Here is a 24,376-nt window from a genome sequence, read left to right as displayed (position 1 = left end):
GCTTGCAAGGCAGGCAGCAGAACCACTGAGCTAAATCCCCAGCCCCTGACCTCACTATTTTTATTTGAACACTCGTGACACTGTATGTGGCACTCATGGTCCAGCTGCTGTCCCTGAAAATGAGCAGCTGGACCTGGAAAGTGGGCCATGGACTGGGCCCATCCTTCAGCAGGACCACTCGTTCTGTCCCTGGAGACTGTGTCTTCAGGGGAGAGGACCTCTGTCCAGCGGTGGGCCTAGGGTTTTTGGTGCATTACAGTTGTATGGGCTTGCTGGGAAGGAGTGACACCAGATGGTCCCAGAGCTTGCTTTTCTCAGATAGGAAGGCATCTCTGGGCAAAGGATTCTGGATAAATGGGAGCCAGCCCTGCTGTCTGGGGAGGACGTCCACACAATTCAGGAAATGCAAAGGCCCTGAGCTAGGAAAGAACTTCCTGAGTTTGATGGAAGTATACTGATGCTCTGTGAAAATGCTGTCACAGTGTTGAAGATACTGTAAGTAGGAAAGAAGGGAAAGGAAAAAATACGAGAAAAGGAAAAAACGAAACAAAGTCTTTGTAAATAGGGAAGGGTGGAGAGTTTGAAGGGAGAGTAGGGGAATGGGGAAAAAAGAACCAAGAAACATCATGTAAAGGTACAAGATCTCAATGATGAATGTAACTGTATTGTATACCTAAAATGTACCAATAAACTTGATGAATTAAAAAAATGCATTTAGGCTGGGGATTTAGCTCAGTGGTTCCACTGCCTGCCTCACAAGCACAAGGACCTGAGTTCGATCCCTGGTACCAAAAAACCCCAAAACAAACAAACAGAAAGAAAACACAAAAAAATGCATTTAACGCATCTACCCACATCATAGCTAACTCTAGCCCACCTTATACAGGCTCAGAACACCTACATTCGCCAGCACTTGCGTGAAAGGATAGTGCTGTGCGGACCACGAAACTTTCCCAATGCTGTACCCAAGTGAGGAGCAGAGCGGCTGCAGGGATAAACTTGCTCACCACACTAAAGCTGAAAAATCATGAGCCACTGCGGGCTGGGGGAAAGGCAGGCCGGTGGGCCTTGTCCTCTGCATATTATGTCATCCCAGGTTATAGGGTTGATGTTGTATTTTGTTTTTTTGTTTTTTGTTTGGTATCAGGGATTGAACTCTGGACCTTGCACTTTTTTGGCAGGTGCCAGAACCACTGAGCTAAATCCCCGGCTTCTTTGCTTTTTTGTTTGTTTGTTTTGAAGACAGGATCTCACAATACACAATACACCTCAGACTGGCCTTGAATTTGATAGGTAGCCCATCCTCCTGCCTCAGCCTCCTGAGTACTATTAGAATTATAAGCACCACCATGGCCAGCTTTTATGTTAACATAAATGGTGTTGCACTGTAGTGAGGTCAATACAACAGTGTTTCCTGAAGATCTGCTATTATATTTGTATAAAGATTCACTCTTTTTTTTTTTTGAGACAAGGTCTCACTATATAGTTTAGGCTAGCCTCAAACTCACTATGTTGCCCTCACTGGCCTTGAATTCAGGGTAATCCTCCTGTCTCAGCCTTCCAAGTGCTGGGATTACAGCCACCACCATGTCCGGCTTAAAAATTCAATGTTTTTTTTTGGTACCAGTGATCGAACTCAAGACCTTGTGCTTGCTTTCGAGGCAGGTGGCGGCGGAACCACTGAGCATTTATCCTCGGCCCAAGATTCACTCTTTTTTGTGTGTGTATCCTTTTATTGGTACATTTTAGGTGTACAATATAATGACATTCATCATTGGAGATATGCATCTTTACATACTCTCTTGGTTCTTATTTTTTCCAAGATTCACTCTTGACCTGGGATTATAGCTCAGTGGTAGAGAGCTTACCTAGTGTGAACAAGGCCCTAGGTTCAATTCTCAGCATTGCAAAAAAGAATAAAGCCGTTCTTTATAATACTGTATACTATTCTACAGTATAAACGTACAAGTAACTTTAGTGGTCAAACGGTAACATAGCTATTCTGGTTTTTTTCCGGTACTGGGGATCGAACTCGGATCCTTACGCTTTTGAAATAAGTCTTTTTTTTTTTTTTTGGTACCTTTGATTGAACTCGGGACCTTGTGCTTGCAAGGCAGGCACTGGAACCACTGAGCTAAATCCCCAGCCCAACATAGCTATTCCTTTAGCATTGTCTTTCACCCTCCCACAATTGCCCTTCTACCTTCCCTAATCTTTTTGCAAGGTTCATGTCCCTCCCCTTTTGGTTGGCATTCAGGCTTCCGAAGAGAAGCCTCACCTCAAAGTTCTAAACGATCTCTCTAGATTTATAGAACCCAGAACACCTGATGACCTTTGTAACTTTTGTAAGGTTCTTCCTTATTTATCTTTATTTACTTTGTTTTTACTTACTTATTTGGTTTTTTTGAGACAGGGCCTCACTATGTAGTAGAGGGTGGCCTTGAATTCACCTTGAACTCACCATGTAGCCCAGGCTGGCCTTGAACTTGCAGTAATCCTCATGCCTCAGCCTTCTGAGTGCCAGGGTTAAGGGTGTGCAGCATTATGTGCCACTAAATTTTCCATTCTTTTGCTGGGGAAATGGCCCCAGGGATTGTTCATGCCAAGCACATGCTATACCACTCACACAGTCTCTACATTTTCTTTTTTTAGTTAAAATTTTTATTTTCATTAGTATATATTTGCAGTACATAATGATTACATTCATTGTGAGGAGTTGGTACATGTATATAACAAATCTTAATTTTTTTTTTTTTTTGGTAATGGAGATCAAATTCAGGTCCTTGCGCTTGTGGAGCAGGCGGTGAAACCACTGAGCTAAATCCCCGGCCCTAACAAATCTTAATTCTTTTTACTTCTCTTTCATTTCTTTTTGGTGCTTAGTCTTTAACACTGTGATTTTCCTCCCCTTTTTTTCAGTACCAGGGATTGAATCCAGGTCCCTCACACCGAGCTACATTTCCAGACCTTCCTTCCTTTTTTTTTTTTTTTCCCTTTCCTTTTTTTAGTTTTTATTTTGAGAGAGGTTCTCACTAAGTTGCTAATTTGCCTAGTCTGGGATCAAAGTTGTGATCCACCTGCCTCAGGCTCCCAGAGTAGCAGGATTAACAGGTGTGCGCTTACTCTGAGGTATCGCTTGCAGAAAAGCACATGTCTGTTCAGAAGAACGAAAGAACTTTGGCCGCCAACCCCAGGAGGATGAGGTTAAACTTATGGAGAAGTAGAAGAAAGCAGACACCTGCCTCTCCTTCCCCTCCCCATGAAAGGCCTCTGCTAGGCTGAGTGTGTAGCTCAGTGGTAGAGCTCTTGCCTAGTAGCATGGGTAACTCGAGGGCGGCTTTCTGCCCCTGAGCCCCACAGAATGAAGCAGAAACCCTCATTTTTAATGTTTTTTTATGTTAGTGGTTTGGGACAGGGTCTTGCTATGTGGTCCAGGTTGTCCTTGAACTCGTGTGGATCCTCCTGTCTCAGCCCCGAGGGCTGGAATTACAGGTGTGTGTACCAGTAGGCTGGTGCCTCTTTTCTTTTTGTACTCTGTAACAGTAAAATGCTTGTGCATAGGAAGAGTTTATCATATCCTCACAACACCTTGATTTTTTTTTTTTGGGTACCGGGGATCAAACTTGGGACCTTCCACTTTTGAGGCAGGTGGCGGAACCACTGAGCTAAATCCCTGGCCCCTGATTTTTTTTTTTTTTTTCTATTGGTGGGATTGAACACAGGGCTCTCATACTTAGCTACATACCTGGCTAATTTAAAAAATATTTTTTAAAATTTTGGAACAGGGTCTTGCTAAATTGCCCAAGCTGTGCTGGAACATGTGATCCTCTTATCTCAGCTTCCCCGAATAATAGCATTAAGGCCTGGGCCACCAGGTCACACTACACAAAGCCTACTGACAAGCAGCAATGAGCTCTGTCAATGCTTTGCCCTTGAAAGTCCCCTTCCTGGTGTTCATGACACACTTTGAACAGGCCTGGGAACTGTGGGGCTCCCGCCTCAGGCGGTGTCATCTGGGCTCTGAGCAGGGAAACACAGGAAAACAGTCTTCAGGAGATGTCCCCAGCCGTTCACTCAGTCTGTGATGGTTTTCAGGGTGAATTAAAATGAGGTTGGCTATTTCTGTCTCAAAACATCTGGGAAATAGCCAGTCTCCTGAATTCTGAGGGTGGCTTAGGAGGGGGAGATAATGAGTGAGTTAATAGTAAATCTGAGTCTCCCCTAGCATTTAAAAAATTGTTTTAAATTTTTATTTTTTGGTACCGGGGATCGAACTCGAGTCCTTGCGCTTGCGCAGCAGGCGGCGGAAACCACTGAGCTAAATCCCCAGCCCCTCCCCTAGCATTTTATTCTAAATTTCAAACATACAGGAAAGTTGAAAGAACCACGCTACGAATCTGCTACCTAGATTCTCCCATCACATCGCACCCCGTTTGCTTTAGCACCTCTGTTTGTCTCTCCCATCTGTCCACACGTAGATGCATCCCCGTCTGTCCATCCATTTCCTGAGGTAATTCAGAGTATGCAGCATTAAAGTGCTGCGCTTGTAGGCACTGGACCCCTAAACTTTCAGCACAGGCGCCATTAACTAGCCGTCATGCTTAGGATTCCTTCTCCTCTGTCTCCTTTTCCCTTTTGCTTCCTTTTTTTTCTTTTTGTTTTTTGGGTTTTTCCTCGCTATGTAGTTCAGGCTGGTCTTGAACTCACTATGTAGCCTAGGCTGGCCTCAAACTTGAGACGATCCTCCTACCTTAGCCTCCCGAGTTCTGGGATTACAGGTACGCACCACCACACCTAGCTTCCTTTTTGTTTTTGTGGTGCAAAGATCAAACCCAAGGCTTCAAACATGCTAAGCCATAACGCTAGCCCTTTGAAAATTAAAAAAAAATTTTTTTGTGGTCCGCGGGATTGAAAACAGGAGCACTAATTTATACCCCCAGCCTTTTTATTTATTTACCTCATTTTGGAGACAGGGTCTTATTTTATTGTCCAGGCTGAACACTAACTTGTGATCCTCCTGCCTCAGCCTCCCAAGTAGTTTGGATTACAGGCCTACCTCACTGTGCCCAGCTGTCTTTCGTAGGGCTGAAGACCAAACGAAGGGCCTCTTTAATACTAGGCAGGCAACTCTCCCTCTAAGCTATAAAACCATACCACTTCTCTTTTTTTTCCTTCCTTCCTTCCTTCTTCCTTCCTTCCTTCCTTCCTTCTTCCTTCCTTTCCCCCCCCCCCCTTTTTGGTACTGGTTATTGAGCTCAGTATTTTTGTAATTTTTTTTTTTCAGTACCGGGGATCAAATTCAGGACCTTGAGCTTGCCAGGCAGGGGCAGTGCCACTGAGCCAAATCCCTGGCCTTATAAATTTTAAAATTTTAATTAATTTTTTTTTTCTTTTTGGTACCGGGGATCGAACTCGGGTCCTTGCGCTTGCGCAGCAGGCAGCGAAACCACTGAGCTAAATCCCCAGCCCAATTCATTTTAATTTTAATTTTTAATTTTAAAATTTTTGGCATCAGGGATCAAACTCGGGACCTTGCGCTTACGAGGCAGGGGGCGGCACCACTGAGCTAAATCCCCGGCCCTAGTTACTTTTTATTTTTGAGACAAGAGCTGGCGAAATTGCCCAGACTGGACTTGAACTTGTGATCCTTCTAACTCACCCTTCACAGTAGCTGGGATTACAGGTGCACCACTGCACCTAGCTCCTTTAAAAATAATGAGGGCAACATTCACATCTAAATCAATGTACACATACTCAGTGGTCATGCCATCAAGTCTTACAAATGCCTACAGGGTGGAACCCACACTACAATCATTACTTGCTAATACTCTGGGGAAAAAATCTTGGTCCGCCAGGAGTGATGGTGGACACCTGTAATCCCAACACTTATTAGGCCATCTGAGGCCAGCCTGGGCTACATAGTGAGTTCAAGGCCAGCCTGAACTACAAAGCGAGACTCCGTCTGAATAAAACAAAACAAAACCGAGAACCGAAAAGAAAAAAAGAAAATCTGGTCAGAGAATCACAGCCAGGAAGGCTTGCATCTTGCTTTGACAAGAATGTTGCAAAACCCCTTAGTAAAGCCAGGAGAGAGTAACAGGGGTCTGGGGAAGCACAAGGATCTGAGGAAGGAAACATGAAGTTAACCTGTTGCCCAGCCTGGTAAGAATCTGCCACTTCAGACCTTCAGGCTGGGCTCAAGTAGGAGAGGATATTTCCTTTAGGTCTACACTTTTCCAATTTTTTTTTTTTTTTTTTTGGGTACTGGGGTTCGAACTCAGGTCCTTGTGCTTGCGCAGCAGGCGGCGAAACCACTGAGCTAAATCCCCGGCCCTACTTTTCCAATCTTTTAAAAACGTATCACTGGGGCTGGGGATTTAGCTCAGTGGTGCAGCTGCCTACCTTGCAAGCACAAGGTCCTGAGTTCAATCCCCGGTACCAAAAAAAAAAAAAAAAAAGTATCACTGCATTAAAAGTCAAAAGAACAAAGAGAATCTGAAAAGAGTAAATTATCAGTAATAAACAGGAAAGGAAGGGCAATGTGTCCAAGTAAAAGCACATCCTTTAAAGAGTCCGTAGCTAGGCAAGAGCTATAAAGCATGCAAAGAATCTAATCATAAGCACATTATGACCCATATGACACCGGATAAGCCTTGCTCTGTAGAAGGCACTCTGCAGAAGGGTCCAGAGAAACAGCACTGGGCTTTGAAAAACTGCTTCGAAAAGGTCGACCAGTGACGCACAATTTCAAACACAAAACTGCAATGTGTGCGCCTCAGTACTAAGCACCACCCTCCTTGTCACCAGCAACAATGAAAACAAGTGTTTTTTTGTTTTGTTTTGTTTTTTGTATGGGGGGGGGGATCGAACTCGAGACTTTGCACTTGCGAGGAGGCGGCTCAACCACTGAGCTAAATCCCGGGCAAAAACAAGTTTTTGACAGCTGAAAACACGGAGCGTTTTTAGTTGTTCGAAGCCAAAATCAACATTCATTCTCTTGAATGCTGCCTAAAATTTTCTCCTAGGTAATATGCATTTCATCTTTGAAACCATTTAACAATATAGAAAAGTAAGTAGCAATAGATTATAATCCTACTAACTGGCGGGAACCTCCATTAAAATTTGTATACAAACTGGGCGTGATGGCACCTGCCTATAATCCTAGCACCCAGGGGGCTGAGGCAGGAGGATCGCCACGAGTTCAAGTCCAGCCTGGACTACATAGTGAGACCCTGTCTCAAAACACAAAACAGGCCAGGGATTTAGTTTAGTGGTTCCGCCACCTGCCTGGTAGGTTCAAGGTCCTGACTTCGATCTCCGGTATCAAAACAAAACAAAGAAACACAATACAAAACAAAACCCAACCCAACCCCAAAATAAAAAAGAAAAACTTGTATTCAAACTTTCCCCTGCAGTTTTTATTTTGACGATGCTTCTAGACAAGCCTTCTTTTAGCAACCAGCACTTTTTAAAAAAGTTACAGAAAATATTGAGTCTTTTGTCTTTTGACAGGCTTGGTCCAGTCATTGTTGTTGGAAGACAACGTTCTTGATTAAATAACAAAGTTTGACATAAAATATTTGAAAAAGAGACCAGGGAGCATCTCACCTTTGCTTTGGTGAATTAGCAACACAAAAAAGGATTAGCGCGGACGGGTACTTTTCAAAACATTACATTTTTCCTCCAGCTCCCGCTAGGGTGGAGGAAGCTGTCCGCGCCCGGAGAGGGTGGGACGGCGCCTCCCGGAGGGGCAGCAGGTGCCTGGGCCGCGCCCCCTGGCGGGCGGGCCGGGGTGCAGCGGCGCCAGGGCGGGCGCGGAGCCCGGGCGCAGAGGGGCGGCCTGGGGCCCCACCCGGCGAGCATGACCGCGGGCGGCCGGGAGGCGCGCAGCGGGAGGGCGCTGGCGGCGACCGGGCCCAGGTCCCTCCTCCCTGCGCCCTCGGCGGGAGCAGCTGCCATCGCCGCCGCCAGCGCGCAGCCGGGCGGGGGCGGGGCGGGGAGGGGCGGGAGGAGGCGGTGAGGGTCTCCGCCCCGACGCCCGGCCCGGCGCGCACAGCCAGAGCGGGACCCTGGCCGCGGCGGCGCCTCAGCTCGGCGCCCGAGCCGCGCTCCCGGGCCGCATGTCCGAGGCTGGCGGGGCCGCGCCGGGGGGCGGCGGGGCGGGGGCCGGGCCCGGGGCGCTGCCCTCCGCGCCCCCGCAGGGCCCCCCCTGTGCCGCTGCCGCCGCCGCCGGGGGCTCGGGCGCCTGCCGTCCGGCGACCGCAGTGGCGGCGGCGGGCACGGCCGAGGGCCCGGGAGGCGGCGGCTCGGCCCGGATCGCCGTGAAGAAGGCGCAGCTGCGCTCCGCGCCGCGGGCCAAGAAACTGGAGAAACTCGGAGTGTACTCCGCCTGCAAGGTACGGCGCGCAGCCCCGGGACCGCGGCCCTCCGGCCCAGCTGGGACCCCCGCCCCCACCTCCCGTCCGGGTCCTCTGCACCGCGGAAGTGCTGCTGTCGGCGCGCGCGGAGCTGCTTCTCGCCCAAGAGTCCCGTTGGGTTGGAATAAGGGGGATCGCCGAGACCCAGAGCCCTTCGTCCCGCCCCCTTGGAAGGATTAACCTCGGCCTCCGGGGTCCCAGGCTACTCTGGACTTTGTTGCTCTGTAGGAGTTCGCCGGAGGCACTTTCCCGGGAATGGGACTGTGTCTGGTGTGGCGGACTAACCTGGGTCCGGGAGACATTTCCTTGGGGATCTGAGCGGCCCCCTTTGCGATAGACCTGCCCCCTGGCCCACGGGGAGGAGCTGGGTTCGAGGAGCGAGGGCGGAGAGCAGTCCCGGGCTCCGGGCGCGTTGGGAAGGCAGGGGAGGAACGCGCGCGGTGGGTGGGTGGGCAGAGCCCGAGGCCAGGGTCTCGTGGCGCCGGGCGGCCTCGGCGTGCGGCGACAGCCCCTTCATTATTGCGTTGTTACTTGTTTAGTTAAAGCGCCGTCCCAGCTGCGCGGTGTAAACAGGGCTTGGCAAGGTGACGGCCCGGCGGGCGGGCGGCTCTCGCTGTTTGAGGGCGCGCTCCTGGCCTCCCTGCGCGCCCGGCCTCCCTGCGCGCCCGCCCCAGGCGGCGGTGGCCCTGAGCCGCAGCTCCGGACGCTGCGAGCACGGCGAGGCCGCGGCCGCTGGCCCCGCGCTGTCAGCGGCGGCTTTGTTTTGACAGGGTGACAGCCGAGGGGCGGGACTCGGCCTCGTCAGCGCCCACGGCACACCTCCGCGCCTCCCCGCCCGCCGCAAACCGGGTCAAGTTCCCGGAATGCTGGTGTGGCGGTTACTGAGCCTCGGAACAGCTCTCCCTGGTGATGCTGAGTTCAGTATTGCAGGACTCCTGAAGGCCCCGGAAGGCCTGTGCCTCCCTCTCCCCCACCGCGGCGTTGTGTTTATACCGAGCGCCGACTTGTGTTCCCAAAATATTTGTTGAAAGCTCACGGAATCGAGACCAGCGCCTCTCAAACTTTAAGGTGCACACGAGTCACCTGCGGAGCCGGTTGAAAGGCTGACTCCAAATCAGCAGGTTGCGGGGCGAGGCGGGGAATCTACTTCTGTAATAAATTCCCTGGCAGCGCGGTGCAGGTTCACAAAACACGTTGCACCTAGCGTGACCTCGGTGCAGACCTGAACAGCAAGTTCCGAGGCCCCTTTGAATCCAGCGGGAAAAGTGAGAATTCTGAAGTAAGAACGCTGCCACATGGCTGGTTTTTCTGCAGAAAGAGTTCGGAGATATGAAGGGGGAGTGGACTTCTAGGAGAAGTCCAAGGCCAGGAGTTGGCTTTGAAGGATGTCAGGTGAAAGAAAAGAAGACCTCGAGGGTATAGGCAGAAGGCAGACCTGCGCAAGGTCAAGGGCAAGTTCAGTTACTTGATGGGCTTGGCGCTTTGCAGCCACAGTGGGCCTGTGCAGGAACCGTGGCAGCTCACTGTTTCTCATTCCTAGGATTAATTTTTAAATGTATTTATTGTGCTGTGGGCTGGGCCTGTGATGTCCAGGACCTGTGTCCTGGCGTAGTCACTGTGTGTGTGCGTGCGTGCATCTGTGCTTGCCTACATGGATGCGTAGAGGTCCAAGGGAGGAAGGAAGCTAGTGATCCAAGTACAGTGAAATTCAGAGCTTCCTTGGAGCGCGGTGAGGATCCCTCGCAGAGCAGCTCCTGGGCGGAGCGGAAGGAGTGGGAAGGACTTACTGGAGGAAGTGTCTTTGGCTGTAAGGCTCAGCTGGGCAGGGTGGGTGGGGTGAAGCTTCTGCTCGTGGAGAAACCGAAAGGCTGGAGCCCCGCCAACCCGACCGCCCTCTATTCCCCGTCCGGGTTTGGGGGAAGGGTGTGTGTGGCTGAGGGGGCCCTGGAGAATTCAGGAATCCTAGCCCAGGGAGTGACATTATCTTAGAATTTTGTTTTTTATTTATTTTTTTACTTTTGGGTTTTCTTTACTCCTTCCAAGTTGAATTCACATATATAAAAACCGATGTCCACTTACGCTCTGAATCTCAAATCTTCAGCCTTTTATACAGCTTGTTATATGCAAAGTTTGTATTTCATATTTACTTGCCATAGAAAGCAGAATGGAGAATTACTGTGATGTTTAAGAAATGCTGTTGTAAAAATGTTAATTAGTTACTTCCCTCTTTTAAAGTATATATAGCTTTTTAGATGCCAATTTTTTATCGCTTCTCGGCCTTTTGGCTAAGATCAAGTGTAGATGTCAATTTTTTGGAGGTTATTTTTGAAGGAATGTGAGGTAACTAGTTTATTTCAGATTTAGTGAAGAATAATATGTCAGTAATCTCAAAAATTGAAGCCAGGAGAGGATTGTTTTCTTTTTTTTCTCTCCATGTGGTCAGTTTCATTCTTAAGGAAGGCCTGATACAGTAAGAGAATACGTTTCACAAACTTCTAACACAAGTTTGTGAACTGTGAACTAAAGACACTGCCTCTGATGTGGATGGTTTCATTCAATCCAAGTTCTACCGACTTTGTATCTTCTAGATCATCTTTTGTAATGCTAATCAAGTGGCTAAGGCCTTCCTGTTGTTTCAAATGCTGCTCGATTTCGAATAACAGATCTGCATCTCCGTAATATCTTTCTTCGGATCTGACTGCTCCAAAATGGTTCTGCATCCTGATTTGGGACATGAGTTTGTTTAGTCAGCCCTTGAACTGAGTAGATGCATTTAGTTCAGACTGAATTGTACCTATCTGAACCTGCAACTGCTCTCCATCAGCTTGGATGGCATAACCAGTCTTCCTTTGAATTTCCTGTTTGATTAGGACCTGTATGGTTCTATGGAAAAGATCCATGGGTTTCCTCCTGTTTTGTGCAATGTTGGCCGTACTTGCAGTTTGATTCTTTTGTAGCTCACTAATATCTTCAGATATGATATCTAATCTGGTCTGATGCTTCTTAGTCATGTTATCTTGAACTTTCAGCCTTCGGAGAAGTTCTTTAAAACCCACCATGGGTACAGGAATCAACTTTTCAGAATCTGGGTTATCCACCTTGGCTTGTTCCCAAATAACAGGATCGACACCAGGGGGAGGACTGTGTAAAAGCTGTCTGATCTGTGCAGGAGGAAGTTCTGTTCGGGTTGTAAAAAGGGTTGCTGTAGTTGTGTTTTGTATTGGCTTGTTCACAGTGGGTATTCAGTGTTGTATCTGGAACTCTTCTCGAGGTACTGCTTGGAGAACGCTCAGCAACGTAAATGGCAACTTCTGTCTGATCATCTGGCAATGTTTTAATAATACCCTCTACATTCACAGCAAGGGTCTGATTTCCTCCCAAAATTTTATGCAATGACTCTACCAACTGCTGTTGCTGGCTTTGAATATCTGTTTCTTTTTTGTTGAAAACTGAAACCACTAGCCCATCTTCATCTTTATTATTGGGCATACAACTAGAACCTACAGTCTTAAACCTGCAAAAAGGATTTTCTTGTGTGAATTCCACTGGTGGAATATTATTGTTGAAATATCCCTTTCCTGTTCCCCAGAAAGCCTGCAGTTGATTCCATTTTGCTAAAATAGCATCTCTCTCATCTCCCCGTAGTGTTGGAGCAGAAAGAGCACTCGCAGTATTTACCAGCTGGCTGGACTGGGTAGCAGCTTGCATAGGCTGACTGAAGAGACCACCTAATGTCGATTGTTGCTGCTGTGTATTAAATCCTCCAAATCCCAGTCCATTTCCCAAACCAGTACCTAAACCAGCACTAGTTCCCGTTGTTGTGCCAAAACTGGTACCAAATCCAAAACCTTTGTTCTGAGTACCACCAAAGAGTCCAGTAGTGCCTGTGTGAGCTGTGGCAGAAAGCTGGATGCAGAACTTGCAGCTGTGGACGTCCCAAATCCTCCAAACCCACCTGCGGGTACTGCAGTGGCTGCCGCCGTGCCTGAGGGAGTCCCAAACTGAAGGCCTTGTCTTAGGAGCAGGGAACCAAAGCACTGACTGCTCCCTTGAGGCGATGCTCGCTGCGCTCAAGAATGTTTTTTAAAACTAGGATTGAATGGGTATGACAGCGCCATGAGAGCAGTCTTCGGGTCTTTCTGGGTTTTCTCTGCACGCCATGTAAGCAAGCCCAGAAGGATGGATTGCTTCCCCTTTGCCACAGGCCACTTGGCAAGTTGGAGAGGAGATTTTTCGAGTGAGGGGGAGGGTGTGACTGTAGTGGAGCACTTACCTAACTTCCCCAAGGCCCTAAATTCCACCCCTAGCACCACCAAGGGGGAAAAAGTAACCCTTGAGAGACTCTAGAAGGGGGTGGGCCTGGGAAGAGATGAGGTAGTTCCCTGGGAGCTAGTGAAAGAAGAGCAGGCCCAGGCCTGATAAAAGTTCTGGCCTTTAAACTGTATCCACAAAACAGAAACAGAAGGGAGGTAGCTCATAGCCAGGGTGGACTGCCACGCCCCAGAGGGGAAAAAAAGAAGAAAGAAAGAAAGAAAAACAAACTTGTTTTGCAGGATCCAGGGTAAGGTTCTTTGAACTGTGTCCTGGCAGGAATTGCTTCAGAGAGTCACTTTGCCTAAATGTGACAGAGCCCAAGTCATCTTAAAACTGCAGATCTAATAGTTTCTCATTGCTGGGGTCCATGGGCCCAGTGTAGTTCGGCTTGGCTCGGCGACTGGCCGCTCTTACCTTTGGCCTTTTTTCAGTGGTTCCTTTCTACCTCAGGACTTTTGCACATATTGTTCCCTGGGATGGAAAGTTCTTTTGTTCCACATTAAAATTAACTCCTGGGGCTAGGGGGGAGCTCAGTGGTAGAGCTTTTGCTTAGCTAGTCATGCACAAGGACCCCTAGGGTATTCCATTTCCAATACACAAAAAACCAGAAATACCAACCAACCGAGCAACACCTAAATAAATATCCCAAAATGAGCTCCCAGTTCTTTCTGTAGCTCTCAGATCCCTTGTGTGCTCTTCACCCTCCTGGCCAGCCTTCCCATTAGAAATTGCCCAAGCTGCTCTGTTCTCTTCATCCCTGATGATTCTGGTTGTGACCGGTAATGAAGTGTTGCTTCAGTACTGAATGTTGCTGTGTGCCTGGGATCTCTGAGTAGATGCTGTGTGATGTGGTTATTGACTGAGTGAGTGAACGAGGGGAGAGAAATGGAGGAAATGATTAGCTCTTAGGATAGCTAGCAGTTGTGGCGTTTTAGCTTGGCTGTTGCTTGGTATTGGGTGGAGGGTTTTTCTTTTTAAGACAGATTCTCACTGTCTTGCCTAGGCTGATCTCAAACCCCTGAGCTCGTGTCTTCCTGCTTCCCGAGTGCTGGGACTGCAGGGACACACCACTGTTCCTCACTGAAGGAGATTTTTCACATAGGCCATCGCTAGGTATACCACAGGTGATGGTATCAGGTACTAAATTTCTCTTTTTTTTTTCCCCAGGCTGGCCTTGAACTCACCATGTAGCCTAGGCTCTCCTTAAACTTATGGCAATCCTCCTGCCTCAGCTTGCCAGAGTTCAGAGTCTAGCTGCTTTTTAATGTTATAAAAAAACTCAGATGATTGGATGAGTAGCCCAAATCCAAACTTTCTTGTAACTTGTCTGCTAATTTAAAAAGCAAAATCCATTGACTGGTCTTTCTGAAAGGAATAGGCAGCTATGTGTGGTAGTGCATGCCTGTAATCCCAGGCTGAGGCAGGAGGATTGTAAGTTCAAGCCCAGCCAGGGCAGTTTACTACATTTTCCTGAAAATAAGACCTAATAATAATTTTAAAAAGCCCTAGCATGATTTTTTTCCAGGATGCTCATAATACAAGCCTACCCTCAAAGTAAGTCCCAGTTAAGATTGTCAGCCAGATGGACACATTTAGTATATCTGATGCAACTACAATAGCCATACTGAATTATAAAATAATAATATTAATATGTAATTGAATAAAAATGAATATTGACATTAATACTTAAATGATAATTTAAATTATAATTAGGTTTTCATAAATATGCAAGCAAGTGGCTTTAGAAAAGAAGTAAACAGCTATGAAACTTGAGACTTGTTGCTGAATGACCGAAGTACAGACTCAGTGCATAAATAATATGCGTGCTTGGTGATAAATGGACATAGTTGTGTCTAATATGAATCTTCATAATGCAGTACATCATGTATCGTAAAGGACTGCACTTGTGGGAAATAAACATTTTCTGAATTTTGGTGCCCGCAATTTTTTGTTGCCTTTCTGTGGACCATCATTCTTTTTTTTAATTAATTTTGTTGGCACATTTTAGGTATACCATATAATGACATTCATCATTGGAAATTTGTTTCTTTACATAATATATCTTGGTTCTTATTTTTTCCCCCATTCCCCTGTCCTCCCTTCAACCCCTCCACCCTTCCCTATTTACAAAGCTTTGTTTCCAGTTTTTCCTTTTCTCATATTAATTCCATTCCCTTTCCTTTCCCCAACCTCTCCTACTTCCCCTTCCCCTTTGGACCTTTTCTTTCTCTTTCACAATATCTGTTATGCCTTTTGATCCTTATTTACACTTTCAGTTTCTCATACCAGAGAAACTATTCGGTATTTACATATGTCTGTCCTATTTATTTCACTTAAGAGTATCGTCTCAATGTGCATCCATTTAGCTATAAATGTCTCTAATTTCTCATTCTTTATGGCTGAGTAGTACTCCTTTTTTTAAAAAAAAGCACATTTTTTATTCACTTTCCAGTTGATGGGCAGTTGGGCTGTTTCCAAGTTTTAGCTATTACAAACTGTGCTGCTATGAACAGGGGTGCACATTATGTCGCTGTGGTATGATTCTTTTAATTCTTTGGGGAAGATACGCAGCAGGGGAATAGCTGGGTCAAATGGGACCTATAATCCTAGTTCTTTGAGGTATCTCCATACTGATTTCCACAGTGGTTGCACCAGTCTACACTCCCACCAGCAGTGGAGCAGGGTTCCTTTTTCATCACAGCCCCACCAGCATTTGTTATTGGTTGATTTCATGATAGCAGCCATTCTTTCTGGGGTGAGGTGGAATCTCAGTGTTGTTTTCATTTGCATCTCTCAAATGACCAGTGATGTTGAACATTTTTTCATATGTTTATTTGCTATTTCTACTTCTTTGTCTGAGAAATGTCTGTTCATTTCAGATGCCCATTTTTGAACTGGGTCTTTGAATTTGAGGGGTCTGATTTTTTAAAGTTCTTTACATATTCTAGATAGTAGACCTTGGTCTGAGGGAACGCTGGTGAAAGTTTTTTCCCACATTGTGGGTTGTCTCTTCACACTGCTGGTGGTTTCTCTTGCTGTGCAGAAGCTTTTTAGTAAGATGAGATCCCACTTGTTGATTGTTTGTGCTAGTTCACAGGCAACTGAGGTTTTGTGCATAAAATCTTTCCCTATACCAATGGCTTCACGAGTTCTACCTAACCTCTGTTCCAGCCGGTTTAGTGTTTCTGTTTTGATATTTAGATCTTTAATCCATTTTGATTTTAGTTTAGTGAATGGTGAGAGATATAGGTCTAGTTTTAATCTTTGGCAAGTTGAAACCTAATTTTTCCGGCACCATTTATTAAAGAGGGTATCTTTCCTCCAGTGAGGGTGTTTGGCTCCTTTGTCGAAGGTGAGGTGGCTGAGTGTGTCTGGAGTTGCTTCTGCATCTTCTAATCTATTCCACTGTGGACCATCATTCTTTAATTTATTTTATTTTATTTATTTATTTATTTATTTATTTTTTGGTACAGGGGATCAAACTTGGGTCCTTGGGCTTGCGCAGCAGGCGGTGAAACCACTGAGCTAAATCCCCGGCCCTTGGACCATCATTCTTAACTGTCATCATTTTTGTTCCCTCTCCTGTCTCATAAATCTTCAATTAACACTTGATTTAGTGGAAACTTTGTGAAGCCTAGCTTTCAAGAGGCTGTGACTTGGGTGAAGAATTTATTGGGATAAAGTCACTGACAGCTGTGTTGATGATCAGGCTACATGGACAAGAAGTGCTCATTTAAGGTTGGTTTTTTAAAGTTTTTTTATTTTGGCACCGGGTATCGAACTCCAGTCCTTGTCCTTGCGAGGCAGGTGGTGGAACCACTGAGCTAAATCCCCAGCTCTGAAGTGCTCATTTAAGGACAGCTCGATGAGATATTGGGGCCAGTGGTTCTACAGGAAATGGAATCGCAAGAAATTCAGGCTGGGATTCAAGGTTGGGGAATTATGACGATGTTCTAGAAGATGACAAGACTGTTTGAATAAATGTAGATTTTTATATATGAATAAATGTAGATTTTTGTGTATGAATAAATGTAGATTGTTGTACATGAAAAAATAAGACATCCCCTCCCCGAAAATAAACCCTATTGCATTTTTTGGAGCAAAGATTAATGTAAGACTCCATCTTATTTTCAGAGAAATACAATGTGGAACTCAGTCTTGAATTCCATTTGTGTAGTCTTGGGCACAAGTCACTTAATTTTTCTGTGAGCCTCAATTACTGCATCTGTAAAATGGGGACTATAGCTTCAGCCTTGGTTAAAAGAGAAAAGGCCCTTGAAGTTTCTAGCACATAAAGATGTAGGGTTAATTGTGTTACACTGATTTGTCTTCTGCTTTACTTTTTAAAAAAAAAATTAATTTCATTGTTACATTTAAGGTATACAATATAGTAACATTTGCTGCTTTACTTTTATCAGTCAGCAGCCACGAAGCATTCATGGAGGATCTACTTGCTTAGACTCTGGGCTGAGTGTCATATTTACACAGTGAGGGGGGCACAGGACTCTAAAACCAGTCATATAGGCGGGTTCTGGAGATTGAACACAGGGTCTTCGCACTGGGCTGGATCTCCAGTCCTTTTTTATTTTTTTATTTTGAGATAGGGTTTCGTTAAGTTGCCCAAGCTGGGCTCAAACTTGTGTGTGATCCTCAATCCTCAGCCTCCTGGAGGGCTGGGAGGACAGGCATTTGCCACTGCACCCTGCTCAAATCAGTCTTCATTAAAAAAATAGTGGTTTGTAATCTAAAAATAGCACTGATCGTAGAGTGCAGAGTGGAGGCAGAGGTATTACGATAAAGAGAAAAGGTGTTCCCCTTTGGCTGAAGGCTCCTGGACACTAGAACAAGCCTGCTAGCTGGTGCAAACTGCTGAGGTCGATCATCTGTATTTGACAATCACCCCTCCAGTGGGCATGGGCAACTTGCCCTGCCCTACCCCTTGCTGGGAATTAAAATCAGGGAACATTCAGCTACATCCCCAGCCCTTTTTACTTTTTTAAAAAAATTTGAAGCAGGGTCTCCCTAGGTTGCCCAGGCTAGTCTTTTTTTTTTTTTTTTTTTTGGTACTGGGGATCAAACTTGGGACCAGCGGAACCACTGAGCTAAATCCCCGGCTCTAGGCTAGTCTTGAACTTGGAATCCTCCTCTTCAGATTGCTGAATTCCTGGGATTACAGGTGTGTGCCACTTTTTTCCCCCAACTCTCAGTATGTAGAGCAGTACTTCTCATCCATGAACAAGCAACAGAGAGTATTTGTCAAAGTTTGGAGACGTTTATGGTCCTTACAGTCAGGAGGAGGGAGTGGTACTGGTAACTGTGAGTAGAGGCCAGAGATGTTGCTAAGAACCCCTCAAGGCACTGTGTAGAATTACCTGACCCAAATGTCAGTAGTGCAGAAGTTGAGAAACTCTGCTTGGAGGAAAATTGTATTATCCGATAATATCATGAACATTTTTGCAGCCTAGGAAAAAAATCAATGCTTCTAATGTTAATTGGAGTAACACTTGAAATCTGAAAAAAAACTCACTTTGTGAATCATGGGCACATTTTAAAAGTTTTGTTGCAGTATAATTTATAGGTCCCAAAACTCACCTACTGTGCAGCTGCAGTCAGATGCCCTTAGGTAAATGTATACAGTTGTTGCATCACCACAATCAGGTTTTACAGTTCTTCCATTCCACTGAAATGCTTCTTCCTGCCAGCTTTTTTCTGTTTCTTTGCTGGGAATTGAACCTAGAGGCCAGGGCAAATTAGGCAAAGCACTCTGTCATTGAGCTGCATCCCTAATCCCTTGCTTTGTCAACTTTTAAGCTGATATTTTTGATTGATTGGTGGTTTACAAATAGAAACCAAATCAAAATTGTCTTTTTTGGAAACTCTTCAAATAGTGTTACAGCAAGATAGAAAACAAAAGTTAGACGTAAATTGTTTTTTAAAAAATCAGTATTTTTAAAAACAAAATCAGTATTTTAGCCACATAAACACACAGCGTAGTTATTTCTTATGTGATGACTTCTCTAAAAGACAGTATTAGCCCAAAACACACACCAAAACTTTCACCTGGCAGGTATGATACAGAAGGCCCGAAAGAGAGCTGACCACATTTAATTCTGCATCCTCATAAATTTTCAGGGAACAAGGAGATTCAGGCCTGCAAAATCGTCAGATTGCAATTTGTAGTTTTATGTAATAGAAAAAAGTAGTTTACAGGGCAAAACAACAAAATCTGCTGACGACAGCTTTGTTTTAGATTCTGTGTAATTTGTGATGTGGCACTGGTGAAGGTCTTTTTCCTTGTTTTTTTTGGTTTTTTGAGACAGGGTCTTGCTACCTAGTTCAGGCTGGCCTTGAACTCACTCTGTAGCCCAGGCTGGGTTTAAAATTGCAGCAGTCCTCCTGCCTCAGCCTCCCCAGTGTTGGGATTACGGGCTTGTGCAACCCCACCTGGCTCTTTTGTTTTTTTTTTTTTTGATACCGGGGATCGAACTCAGGTCCTTGCGCTTGCGCAGCAGGTGGTGAAACCACTGAGGTAAATCCCCGGCCCTTTTTTTGGTCTTTTTTTCTTTTTCAGCCATCTGGAAGACTTGAACCCAGTTGACGATCCACATTGGCCAGACTTAATTCTTTTTTTTTTGTGATACCAGCGATCAAACTCAGGACTTTGCGCCTGCAAGGCAGGCTTGGCACCACTAAGCTAAATCCCCGACCCAGCCAGATTTAATTCTGTGATTTTCAGGTAAATCCGCAGGATCTGACTTGCCTAGGATGTGGTGAGGGACAGACTTAGAACGGGGGCATATGTGTTTCTCGTGAAAGATCTGAAGACTCACCGCAGTGCCAGTGCCATTTGAACTTCCAAGACCTGGTGGCTTGTCAGTCAACTCTTGAGAGAAAGGCAGCTGTTTAGGAAGAATTGTTAACAGTTCCTTATTCTGGGAGCCCCATGGTGCCGATCTTGTTCAAACAGGAATCGGAATAATAGGCCTGCTGGCTGCCTGCGCACCACTGGGAGCACCCAGAGCTCCTCTCCCACTCTCTCTGTGGGCACCCTCTTGCAGCCACTCAGCTGCCTTCCTGCAGTTACCTCCTTGGGGAAGTGGAGTCAGGGAGCCACCACACTTACTCTTTTTTTTGAGACCGGGTCTCACTATGTACTTCAGGCTGGCTTTGAATTCATTATTTAGCCCAGGATGGTCTCAACTCCAGTGCTCCTCCTGCCTCAGCCTCCCGAGTGCTGGGATTACAGGCAAACGCCACCATGCCCCACCACACTGACTTATTTTGAAGATTAAATAGTTTAGTTTATCATATGTGAAAGATTTTGAAACAGAAGCATTCCACCTGATCCATGTTATTTTTAGAAATGTTTCATTGATACCAGGGTTACTGGCACACTAATCTTGGCACCCAGGGGTCTGAGGCAGGGCAGTCATGACTTTGAGGCCAGCGTGAGCTGCATGTGCACAGGGAGACTCTGTCATAAACAAACAAGCAAACAGGTTCTATTGATACCAGCAGTTTATGTTTCACTGAAGTGTTATGTCTCACATTATTTGATTCCTCCTCCCCCAGAGTAAGTGGAAGGTAAGACAGGTCATTTTACTAGCAGGGAACTGACACCCAAAGAGGTTAATGAAGTGACTTCTGAAAGCTCCAGGGGTTGCTTAGGAAGGTACTGGCCCAGCATACTCCCTTTCCAAAGCTTTCTCCTGGAGTGCAGGAGATTGCTGTTTTTTCAAATGGCTGCTGGAGAGGATTTCATTTGTTTTAGGTGGTCCGCTTTCAGTTGACATTTATTGTACTCCCATTAAGAGGTATGTTCAAATGGTTTCCGAGTCCATTGATACGTGCAGGCCATAAAGTAAACAAAATAAGTGTTTTTATTAGTGGCCCAGGACAGACATAAGCATGCCCTTGATTTTAATTTTAAAGCTGACAGTCAAGACTGATGACTGTGCTGGCGCAGTAGAATCCCTGTGGAGGGAAGATGAAAGAGATTACCCACTCAGGCTATAGACAGTGCCAAATGTGTCAGGAGGGTAAGAAATTGACCCCCTGAAACTTTAGAGGTCCCTAAACAGCTCTCTATAAAACTGTACATACAGCAGTATTTCAGCACAATCCAAAGGAAAATCATTAAAAAATATCTTAAGTTTATTATACATACATTAAAGTGCTCAAATCATGTGTTAACAGCTCAAGGAATTTTTTACATATGTGTATATCTGTATGGCTGCCGCCCAGTTAAAGCTATAGGACATTTTCTACCCGTACTAACCCATATTCTATTACCAGAGACTAGTTTTGTCTGTTCTTAAGCTTCACATAAGTGGAATCATATGGTGTGAACACATCGTGGCTGGTTTCTCTCCCTCAGTACTTTGTGAGATGCATCCATGTTTTGTGTAGCAGTAGTTTCTAAAGTCCCATGTTTTCAAATTAACAAGTGAAAAATTCCCAGCTATTTTGACGATGAAGTCAGGGTATGTGGACCCCTTCATAGAATGAATTTAATTAGGCCTTTGAAAGAAAAGGCAGGGGAAAAAAAGGGTAGGAATTTGATATTCAGGTATACAGAAAGAATGCATGAGGGCAGGAATAGGGACAGGAAATCAAGGTATGCTTCTTCAAGCAAATGTTTTTGAGGCTTTTTTGAGTCAAGGTCTCCCAATGCTGGACTTGAGGTTGCAATGTAGCCTCGGCTGGCCTGGAATTTGCAATCCTGCCTTGGCCTCACACCATCACACTCAGCTCCTTGCCAAATGGATGCTGGCGAGGAACAGAATGGGTGAGAAGCGGCTGTGATGTCACAGACGGGGAATGTTAAGCCCCACAGTCCCTTCTTCCTGGAGTCTGTGGTGGCCAGTCCTAAATGGTAAATATCACGTGAAGCCCTCCTGTCGCCCTCTCTTGTTCTGGAAGATGGCTATAGAATTCTCCATTTCTGCTTTTTTTTTTGGTACCGAGGATCAAACTCGGGTCCTTGCGCTTGCACAACAGGTGGCGAAACCACTGAGCTAAATCCCTGGCCCTAGAATTCTTACACATGGTATTCTGCAAACTCTGTAGAACTATGTGTGTTGGGAGTGGTGGCAGTTTCCTGAAAGCCTGGCTAGCAGCCTGCAGAGCTCCAGCGGGCAGCGCCACCTCTGATGGTGGCCTGGTGGATGGAGGTGTTGGAAGGAGAACTCCCATCCCCATATTCTGCCTGCTCCTGGGATTGGCAGTGAGAAGCATGGATTACTCAGCTCCTCACAGTTTTTTCATAACAGCCACATCCCTGGAAGCTAGTATTAAATATATAAGATGAGCTTATTATTTAATGAGATCATGTGGATCATCCACCTATAAATTAATCTCTTCTGTAGTTATGTTTAACCAAATGGGATTTTCATTTTGAATTTACAGTGTGTGTATGTACATGTATGTACCCAGTGGCATTTATTTGTTCACTTACCATTTAATTTTATGGGCTGCTTTAGAAGATTCCTGTTCAGTAGCTCCAATTCAAACTTCTTAGAACAAAACAAGTTATTACTTAGTTACATAGGTAGTTTACATAGGATTGTTTGTGTCTTTTTCTCAAACCATGTTCTTACCCGTTCTCAAGTACCAGCTTCTCAGAGAAGGCTCCGAATCCCTCTCCTCATCCTTAACACAGCAGCACCCCACCTATCATGCTATATTTTCCTTTTAATTTTTCCTTTACTGTACCTAGCAGTACTTGGAAAACATATTTTTTAACTTTATTTTTTATTTGTGTTTGTCATACATATTGATTGCATTCATCATAAGGAATTTGTACCTGGGTACAAGTATACAATATGTACTGGTACAAAAAGACGATTCTTTTTTCCTCTTTCCCCTCCCCTCCCCTCCCCTCATCCCTTCTTCTCTTCCCCATTTACAAAAGCTTTGTTTCCATTTTTTTCCCCTTCTGTTCTTTTTTGGAAATCACATATTTTAAAAATAATTTCTTGTCCATCTCTCTTATGACAATAGAAGTCCTATGAAATAGGGACTTCAGTTTGCTTGATATCCCAGTGGACTGCACCTTGCACGTAGAAGACAATAAATAATTTGTGGAATAAAGGGATAATTTTACATTTAGAGGCTCTGTGAGGTTAGAGAAAAGGAAATCTTGGCCAGGGATTTAGCTTAGCGGTTCTGCCACCTGCCTAGAAACTGCAAGGTCCTAAGTTCGATCCCTGGTACAAAAAAAAAAAAAAAAAAAAAAAAAGGAAATCTTGTTTGTTTTCCCAGTATCGGTATTGATGCTCTACTTGGGTTCCCATCCTACATCCCCAGCTCTTTTCATATTTTATTGTGTGTCATGGTCTCACTGACTTGCCCAGGCTGGCTTGACTTGCAGTCCTGCCTCAGCCTCCTGAGTATCTGCAGCTACAGGCTGAAAAAGCTCCGAAATTGTGCTTTACAGATGAAGAAACTGATGCTCAGAGAGGTTTAGAAACTAGGCATGTGGTTTACAGCAGAGCAGCTGTGCAATTCTTGTTGGCTCATGGCTGATCCGACCACAAGCATCACATGTTGGATTGCCTAGACTTCTGCTACAAAACCTAGGTCTGCATTTTAATTCTCTGAATGAATGATGTGAACTTTTTCAGTCACCATCTGTCTCCCTTTTCTGTAGATTAGAACTGAATTTTCACAAAGCTGTCATGAATATTGTGAGACCACTAAGTTAAAACCTATGAAGTGAGAGAAAGGTCTTGCCATATATTCTAAAACTATGTATTAGTGAATTGTATATAAAGGTTTGTTTTCTAACTTTTTTATTTTGTTGGCCATTTAAGTCTGCAATAGACTAAGTTGTTCTTCTGATTGAGCTTCTTTTTTAAATCAAGAGATAAATACATTTATTTTGGAACAAAGTGTGAATGCTGTCTCTAATGATCTGTTAGGATGTCCCAACACCTAATCTCTGGAGCAGCCTTAGAGTCATCTCTTCAGTGACCTTGGGGCCAGATGTGCAGAGCTGTGGCTACTAAAGTCCACAGTGCAGTCCCGGTTCACTGCATGCAGCTGGGACTTGCAGTGGTGTTGGTCGCAGGAGATTCCAGAGGTCCAGGATGAGCCCCAAGTGATATCACCGTGACCAACGGTGGCAGTGGTCATTTTCGTCAGTTCTAACAAGCTGGTGTTGAAACTGGATGGCAGAATGCCAGGGAAGCCGAGGTCAGCAGGCTTGGAAATGACGAAGTGAGTCATGTAAGCCAGGGGTTGCACATACCGAAGCACTGTCTGAGTCACCTCACCTCCCAGGGATCACAGAGGTGCAGGACATGCTCCGTGGGCCAAAGGAAGCAGAAACCAAGAGGCCCTCCCTGTCTTGCTGGGGAGACAGATACAGAGGACAAGAAGAATAAAATGAATAACCAAGGATCAAGTGCAGGCAGAGAGAAAGCACCAGGAACTCAGGACAGGGGGAGTGAACAGAGTAAAGCCAAGTAAAGCAAAGCTGAAGGGAGAGAGAGGCCACCACAGTGGCTGAGAGCATGGGCGGGTTGTAGTCTTGCAGTACCGCTTTTTGGCTGTGACTAGGGAGAGCTTCTGTACCCATCGGAGCCTCGGGCTTCAGCGCTGAATTGGAGATAGTGATGAGTCAGCATTTCTCTTCATTCAGC

The 24,376-nt window shown here is 45.5% G+C and overlaps 2 protein-coding genes and 2 pseudogenes across 8 annotated transcripts in view; 2 read left to right on the top strand and 2 right to left on the bottom strand.

Moving 5' to 3' along the window:
- The window catches only part of Pp2d1 (protein phosphatase 2C like domain containing 1), a 60,179-nt gene extending 50,711 nt beyond the window's left edge, over positions 1-9,468 (bottom strand). The window contains 1 exon segment of the mRNA XM_087182233.1: positions 8,703-9,468. Coding sequence (XP_087038359.1) covers positions 8,703-8,934 — 232 coding nt within the window. The 5' untranslated portion in view covers positions 8,935-9,468.
- Positions 8,048-24,376, top strand: part of Kat2b (lysine acetyltransferase 2B) — a 101,955-nt gene continuing 85,626 nt past the window's right edge. For 3 of the 7 annotated variants that reach the window (XR_015439547.1, XR_015439546.1, XM_087182231.1), the window contains exon 1: positions 8,050-8,396. Coding sequence is in view for 5 of the 7 variants with exons in the window: in XM_087182231.1 (XP_087038357.1) it covers positions 8,121-8,396 (276 nt within the window). In the remaining 2 variants the exon portion in view is untranslated. Of the gene's footprint in view, positions 8,397-24,376 lie in introns of all 7 variants that reach the window. The other 4 variants (XM_087182229.1, XM_087182232.1, XM_087182228.1 and 1 more) reach the window with 3 other exon arrangements.
- LOC106007713 (nucleoporin p54 pseudogene) lies at positions 8,953-23,960 on the bottom strand (annotated as a pseudogene).
- On the top strand, positions 10,683-10,808 carry LOC147826442 (U2 spliceosomal RNA; annotated as a pseudogene).

Source organism: Heterocephalus glaber, unplaced genomic scaffold, assembly GCF_053883595.1.
Source record: "Heterocephalus glaber isolate CG9 unplaced genomic scaffold, H.glaber_assembly_v1.0 deba00001472, whole genome shotgun sequence".
Classification (NCBI taxonomy): domain Eukaryota; kingdom Metazoa; phylum Chordata; class Mammalia; order Rodentia; family Bathyergidae; genus Heterocephalus; species Heterocephalus glaber.
Note: the sequence above shows the minus strand (reverse complement) of the source record. Positions and strands in the feature narration are given on the sequence as shown.